Source organism: Sphaeroforma arctica (assembly GCF_001186125.1).
Source record: "Sphaeroforma arctica JP610 unplaced genomic scaffold supercont1.619, whole genome shotgun sequence".
NCBI classification, from domain to species: Eukaryota; class Ichthyosporea; order Ichthyophonida; genus Sphaeroforma; species Sphaeroforma arctica.
The window spans coordinates 46,735-55,239 of record NW_014039939.1 but is presented as its reverse complement, the minus strand read 5'-3'; the positions used below and the strand labels follow the sequence as shown (position 1 = coordinate 55,239).

Sequence of the window (8,505 nt, the reverse complement as noted above, 5' to 3'; positions counted from 1 at the left end):
ACACACACACACGCACACACACACACAGGTCTCCCTCGTGCTCGCCAACTAACATATGAACATCCACTACAGATACAATGACGATGGTCTGCGTCTCCGTCTGGCGGAAGGTCAGGTACAGCAAAGCTTACATATTGCATGTCAGCTGCATTTGTATGAACGTGTGCACGTCTATTTGGGTTGGATCGGCCTTCACCCATGTCCATGTGTCTAGTACATGACCCTTGCAGTCTCCCATGGCATCTCATTCTGACCTGGTACCATGTCTCTATCGGTCCTTTTTTCAGTCACGGGTGCAGTTTGGCCCTCGCTCTCAAAAGCCCTGTCCCCACTGCTGCAGGTGCTGAGGTGTCGCAGGGCTAAGCGCAAGCGCAAGCCACGCCAAACAAACGTCTCCGAAAGCCAGTCGCAGTTGGCAACGGAGTCCGGAAATCGTCTGGACCCAGAAAATAGGACAGCAAAACGGGTCAAAAACGGTCCCTTTTTAAATACAGGTGCCGCAAGCACACCCACAGCAACGGCCATCAGCACACAGACAGCTGGTACTGTTGACGAGGGCTTGCACAGGGGGAGCGATCCAAACCCTACAACCCTACACGAGCGAAGCCACGACAGTGCGTGTGGTGTGCACGTGGTGGGAGGTGGCAGTGAGTCACTCGGGAGGTGTGTGGGCTCGAGTGACGGGAAGGTTGAAGTATGCGATCTCCAGGCTACTACACACAGAAGGACACACACACGCACACACACACGCACACACGCACTCACACACGCACACACACGCACACGCACACACACACAAGCCCACACACGCACACACGCACCGTCAGAGGACCACACACGTACGCGACACTCGAGCGCAGAGGTGCCGTTGGCTGCGGCGTTGAGCACCTGCGATGGAGTACTCCGTCCCGATATAATCTTCTTTGGCGAACCGGTAGGGCAGGCGCATGTGCGTGGTCTAAAAATAGATTCGGAGGTGGCTGACTGTGTGCTGGTGGTAGGTACGTCGTTTAAAACAGCGCCCATGTCGCAAATGCCGTTCGCCTTTCGGAGGACCACACCGCTGGTGTGGGTCAATAAGTTACGCTACACGGACATACACACAGGACCGGTGCAAATTGCACCTGTCCCCGTTTGCGATACAGGGCCGGGACAAAAAGGCCGGCCAGATTGGCACGGAACTATAGGTAGGTATGCGCAACTGTGTGCGTCTGGAGATGTTGACCGTGCGAGTAAGTGGTAGGATATCTGAGTTGTCTTTGTGTTTATTTATGTGGTTTTGTTTATGTTTGTGGGTGGGTGGGTGTGTGTGTTCTATGTATTTGCATATGTGAGTTGTCTTTGTGTTTATTAATGTGGTTGTGTTTATGTTTGTGTGTGTGTGTTATAGTTTGTCCATGTATGTATAGATGTACTTGCACACACACGTGTTAGGGTTTAGAGTTTTACACGTGAGCCCCCACACACTGACTATTTGAATCCGTACCGTCTTCAAGAACGGCACACGTGCGATTTATTGAATACGTATCATCAACACAGCACATTGCATTGCATGCGAAAGACAGCTGGAAATGGATACAGGGAAGTTGTATACGTTCATACCAGATTTATACGTATGTGTGCTATATTGCACTATATGTGTTCATACCAGATTTATAGGTATGTGTGCTATATTGCACTATATACGTTCATACCCGATTTGTACGTATGTGTGCTATATTGTACTATATACGTTCACACCAGATTTGTACGTATGTGTGCTATATTGTACTATATACGTTTATACCAGATTTGTACGTATGTGTGCTATATTGTACTATATACGTTCATACGAGATTTGTACGTATGTGTGCTATATTGTACTATATACGTTCATACGAGACTTGTCCGTATGTGTGCTGTATTTTACTATATACGTTCATACCAGATTTGTACGTATGTGTGCTATATTGTACTATATACGTTCATACCAGATTTGTACGTATGTGTGCTATATTGTATTATATACGTTTATGCGAGATTTGTACGTATGTGTGCTGTATTGTACTATATACGTTCATACCAGATATGTACGTATGTGTGCTATATTGTACTATATACGTTCATACCAGGTTTGTACGTATGTGTGTTGATGCATATGTACGTCTGCCTATAGTGCATGTTCTATAGTCCGTCTTGGAGCGTACAGGCTGCCTCCAATTATAGTCGATTGCCTATGTGCCTGAACACTATCACAAACTTGTTCCTGTGGACAGATACGTGAACAGCGTAGACAGCATCAGCGATTGTTATCTTCACAACCGCTCGAGTATGTGAGATATGCGAGTACGTGCCTGATTACAGTACCAGAATTGCATACCCAACAACAACCACCTTTTAAAGCAACCACCTTTTAAAACAACCACCTTTTAAAACAACCACCTTTTAAAAAACAACCACCTTTTAAAACAACCACCTTTTAAAACAACCACCTTTTAAAACAACCACCTTTTAAAACAACCACCTTTCAAACCAACCACCTTTTAAAACAACCACCTTTCAAAACAACCACCTTTTAAAAACAACCACCTTTTAAAACAACCACCTTTTAAAAGCAACCACCTTTCAAACTAATCACCTTTTAAAGAAAACCACCTTTTAAAACAACCACATTTTAAAAATAACCACCTTTTAATGGCACACTTTTGCTTTAGATGTTACAGATGGCATACGTAGTTCTATATTTATATGCATCAGCCAGCACCGTACACCCGTATTTTAGGTTCTTTGGGTAGACAAGTTAGTTCACGTACACCCGTATTATTAGTTTGTTACAGCTTCTTTGAATAGACAAGTTCGTTTGTTTTCTGTTCACCCAACTGTATCTGTCACCTTTACGTAACCTAAGGTGCACGTCCTTATCCTTGGCAACTCCAATGCCTCGGCCCAACAAAGCACACACCCGCTGGTCTAAGCTACAGTCACTTCTCAGCGGTTTCTATCTTAGCACTCGCGGTTGGCTGTCTACAACCCCTCACCCACACCACACACCACGACTGTCTATTGAGGCCATTCAAGTACTTCTCCAGGAACATGCTGCACGCTGAAAATAGGCACTCTGTGCGTGTTTGTATGTTCGCGTATGTGCAGTGTGCACTCTACGGGAGGTGCTGCTATGATGGATGTTGTGATTCACCACCGTACGTATATGGCTGGTCATAGTACGGTAGTTGTCAGTCCGGGCCTCACAATCAACCCCTCTTTGTCACATCTGTTGCCAGTGCTGTTACAAACACCTTGTGTATATACTTGCCCTTCAGACTTTGAACACCGTATGTATATACTTTCCCTTCAGACTTTGTATTAGAGCTGCTGGGAGATTGTGACACAGTGGTGCGAGCCCTGCGCCAAACGATCGAGTGCGCTAAGTGCTCCCAACCGGCACGTAAACGGCATAGAGCACGCAAGACGATAACAGGAAGTTCGGCAAATGACGGTGAGATGCTAATTCATGCACCTACAGCAAAGGATAACGTCCTTGTGATCACGGCTATGGGAGACCGACTGAAGGATGAAAAGGAAGCGACGTTGCCGTTCAAGGCAGCCGATGGTCTGTCCTGTTGTGTATGCGGAGGGGAGGCTGGTATCAATAGGGAGATTGCAATTGTGGCATATCAAGGGGGACATGCAGTGCAGCTGTAGTGTAGAGTATCATCTAATGGGGCGAGCCAGTAACTCACACAGAGTGAGACGGATACCACAAGGTCTAGGTCTACTTGGATGGTTAGAGATTGACATATTCCAACGCATGAGACCTAAGACCACTAGGTCCAACGTTTCTGCTTCGGACCGCGAGAGATGTCTGTGTCTGACTTTTTCGTTTCGCTCGTACGTTCAGTAGTCTGCCGAAGCGTTTCATCAATCTGTTCAACGTTAAAGGAACACACACACAAGGGTAGACGGGGGCTGGCTGAAATGTCACATGACTCTGGTTCGGTTTAATAAGTACGGCACCCGCTAGTGTATGTATGTACCGTGAATAAGGCCGGTATAAGGCAGGTATATGGTGACTTGCAAATGAATTAATAGACTTAACATTTCTACGCCAGTACGATCCACAAAGTGGCTTCGTCGGTTATATACGAGGGGTGATTGTTTCAGAAAAGATTGTTTATAAAATATCACTTTTCCGGCTCATCTAGGCGTACGCTACGTATCAAGAATAAACCTGCAATACTGCTTCTGACTCCGCCGATTATATGAACAATTAGCTTTATTCGAAGGCACGATGCCCGAAATACTGGAGAGAGAGGATTCGTGCACAGTTTGAATTTGTCCACCCACTATCCGATTGTATACCCTCAGAACGCCACAAACAGTGTATGTTAGCTTTGGGCGCCAGATTCCAAAGTTGAAAGTTTCTTCTTCTTCTACTATCAATAGCCTGTAGCTAGCACTATGTAATATACTTATTGATCTCAGTACTTTACAAGTGCTGATGGCCCGCGTGTTCTTCATATTTGGGCCACAATGTATGTACATAGTGTCATTTTTTCCTAAGTGGTATACGGGTATACTCAAAATGTATCAGAATCTAATTCGTTTATATTCAAAATATAAAAATACGATCCAGCTAGGTGAGTCCTGATAGTCGCCTCCGACATGTCGAACTAAACCCACCACCTCTGCGAGAATCTGAATGCTGCAGTTGTAGCATGTCCTATAGAATACTCAACACACAAGAACAGACTCATGGAGGCCATGGAACAAGAACTACGCCGAAATTTGGGTAAGAGTCGATAATAGAGTTACCACAGCAATCTATGGTAAAGTTTTTCGCATGGTGTGAAGGTTGATCAATATGAGGTGAATAGGTACTTGTACATAGGCATAAAATTAGGGATAAGTGCTTCAAACGGGGTTTCGAGGCTCAATGAGGGTTGATGGTATGGGATTTAGCAGTACGAACCTTTGTATACATCTTGATTACTTGTATATAGTACACTTACAAAATGAATGTGTTTTGGTGCGTCGACAGGGTATTACGCATTGCCTATCCGGGTTTAGAGTGCACAGTACTTGTATGTATGTATGACACCATGTCAAACTATCGTATCTAAAAGCAATATCTTGCTGTCATTTCTAGAAAATCGGGAACAAAAAGGCCATGCAGTGTGACGGAATGTGTCAACCAAATATGAACTGAATACTCTACACGCTACAACCTTAAATGTACTGTCCATGGGTTACTTGCACAACAACGCGATCATCTTCTGTGGGATCCATAATGTGTGTATTTATAGCGAGTTGATATGTCCCCGTACTGTCCATGCCTCCGTGGGCTACTTATACAACACGATCATCTATTGTGTGATTCAGAACATTGTTTTAGATTTTTTTAATTAGAATTGATTATATTTACGCTACATTGAGAACTTGATTGGGATATAAGAATAAGGTGATCTAGTTTGAGGTTTATACGTATTTGTTTCCACTGTGGTTCACTTGATATTCGTATTCAATTATACGGGTAAGGACCAAAACAACATATAAATAAGTATTTGACAACGATATCACACAAGAAAGAATGGAGAATCGCATTCGATTTGATGTGTGTTTGATTGTTCTCGAAGTAGTGTTTCAAGTTTAAAAAATTGTCAGAAGTGACATTGGAAATGCATAGCCTCCTGTTACTAGGGTTAAGTTTAAAAAAAATTAGAACGTCTTAAAAATGGGAAAAGGTATTCGCTTCTATTATTTTATATTTTACGTCAAGATCGGATTGAGAATGAAATATGGAACTGACCGTCTGACCGATCGATTTTTTTTCCAACAAAATCTATAGATGTACAAATGTACTACATATTTACTATAATACATATAAATATAAAATATAGAAATATATTTTTTATTGTCAAATCTAAATACAGAGTCAAAATTGGATATTTCTTGCTTGTTTATTACAATAAACAAACAAAAATATACCTAAGTAAGTCTGTGACATTTTATTTATATTAAAAGAAAAGCTGTATATACTATATTTATTTATGTTTTGTTTAAAAAACAAACAAACATATGCAATGCATATGTAAGAGAGCCTTTTGTTAAAATAAATAAGTAGCATAGCCTTCAAAATAGTAAATTGAACAGTAAAAAAAATATTAAAAAATTCACAGATTCCATAGCCTTCCTTTTTTTTAGACACATGTCCAAAAAAATTTAAACAATCTAAAACCTAATGAAAGTCAACCTGAGCCCCGGGGAGTGACCCAAAATCGAACAAAGAGGCAAAACAAAACAAAACATGTGCCTCGTCTCGTGAGTCTGTGACTGACTGACTGAGAGTCTGAGACTGAGACTCACGGAGTTACTTATTTTAATTTGGGGGATTTTTTTAAATAAACAATAGAATCACACAGTGAGTCTCAGACTCTCAGTCAGTCAGTCCCAGACTCACAGATGTAACTATTTATTTAAAAACTATATATTTAAAATCTATAACTACAGACTGCAGTCAGTGCAAAGTTTGTAATGTCAACCATGTTTACCTCCGATTTAAAATATTGTTGGTTTTTTAAGTACCGAACTGTTCGGTAATGTTCCTGGGCGTTAATAAGAGTGCGAGAACTTCTAAGTGTGGGCGATAACTTATAAGTGTGAAAACTAATAAGTTTGAAAAGTTCTAAGTTGTATTGTGCGGTTTGTTGGCGAACGGCCGCGCAGGCTAGAAAGAAGAGAAGGTTGGTGTATGATTGGTGCTTTGCGAACCGAAGTGCGGGGTAATATGAGCTGGAGGTTGGTAGATGACGATATATGTTGAATGGACTTATGGGCTCGAAATTGAGTAGATACACGATTTGATTGGCGGCAGGATTCTCAAGGGAATCCTTCGGAGATAGTATAAATACGTGGTTTAGTTCATTCAAGAAGTTCATTCTGCTAAGGTAGACGTTTATTCAACTATCAAGGTAATAAAACTAGGTTCACCGTTACATTGTGTTTTGAGTCGATCAAGATTACAAGTTTATTCTTTTAATTTGTTTTTTCATCGAAAAGCAGCCTCGATTTGTGCTGACCAGAGCTACCATGTCAATATTAACAAAAAAATTAAGAGATAAAATTGCCGTAATTTTCGTTAAAAAAATACGTATTAAGGTCCATTCCTGATTTTTAAAACGAGCATTTAGACAATAGTCTCAGTCTAAAATCCCCTAATCTTTTGCTCATTACCAAGGGCTGAAGCTAAACTTATTTAACAATTTGATTAGCGTATTGTTTTATTAACGTAAACGTCTTGGTATCGTATAGTCAGCCTAGAGGAGACCGACTTTTAAATATTTTTAAGTTTAAATACGCTATCGATATTATGACGAAAGGAAAAAACAGCGAATGTAGCTAAGGCTACAAACGTGAAAAGGTTTATTGTAGGTGAAGAAAAGCAGAAAACACCCCCGGCACCATCAGTAGAAGCTGAAGCAACTGAGATCACGCCGGTACAACCGGCACCAACTCTGACTACACGGAAACGTAAGAAGTTGGCTGACTCGGATGTAGGTGCATCCGGAGGTAGTGCGACTACGGGGCCACAGAAGCCACAAGCGAAGAAGGCGAAATCTCAAAAGGGAAAAGCCGAGAAAACGCAATCCTCTGAAAATTCAACTTCAGAGGAAGTGCGACATGCACTGAAATCATATGTATCATACCCACCAGTGGACACGCGCACAGCACGTAGGCGAGATCCTATTTATCATATGATAGCAAGGGATAGGAGAGCCTTCCTGAAGGACTACCAACCAATGGTAGATGAACTGAGACCTACTAAGCAGCGGAAGAAAAAGCAAGCCGCAGCGAAGGATCAAAGTCATGGTGAATTAGGGGAGGATGACTCGGAGGATGAGCCAATAGCACAAACACCGCTGGATCAACCCTAAATCAACGTAACGGAAGAACAACTGCGTTTCGTGGATATAGGTCCGAATGATGTGGACCATACACTACACCATTAGAACGACAATTCGGAAACCAGGTTGGACTCAAAATTCCTGCGCTTACCCAAAAAACCACTCCAGCCGGCTTGGCAACAAAACTTTGATCTGGGCCATCCATACCAGACTCAGACTGATATTCAAAAGGAGTGTCAACGAGAGTTGATCCGACAGCGGGCCAACAGGGTATGGGTATTTCGAAATACGTATGGAACGTACTTTCCGGACGTATTGAAGACCAAACAGGATGGTACCATCTCACCGACGTATGTGATGAATGCAGCGGTAAGAAAGTTTGGGTATTATTTGCTTAGGGATTCTAAATATTACAATCGGCTAATATCAATGAAGTCTGACGAAGGTAAGCAAGCACGCAAATTTTCCGTCAGTTTCAAAAGATACTACCAAAGGTATTCGGAACTAGGAGAGATGGAAGTTTTGCACATTTAATTTGGTACGCAATTCGGGATATTCTTGGAGACATTCCCGACTTGATATCAAATTATTTGGCACTCTATGAAGCCATATTTGTAAACTTCGA

The 8,505-nt window shown here is 42.1% G+C and overlaps 2 protein-coding genes across 2 annotated transcripts; both read left to right on the top strand.

The window, feature by feature from the left end:
• Nucleotides 1-373: 373 nt before the first annotated feature.
• On the top strand, nucleotides 374-677 carry SARC_07657 (hypothetical protein; the record flags this gene model as incomplete). Its single annotated transcript, XM_014298401.1, has 1 exon — nucleotides 374-677. A coding segment is annotated over one exon (304 nt), but the record flags the coding sequence as incomplete, so codon positions are not given.
• A 2,657-nt stretch (nucleotides 678-3,334) lies between these two features.
• SARC_07656 (hypothetical protein) lies at nucleotides 3,335-3,681 on the top strand (the record flags this gene model as incomplete). The annotated part of the gene is made up of 1 exon (XM_014298400.1): nucleotides 3,335-3,681. A coding segment is annotated over one exon (347 nt), but the record flags the coding sequence as incomplete, so codon positions are not given.
• Nucleotides 3,682-8,505: the final 4,824 nt, after the last annotated feature.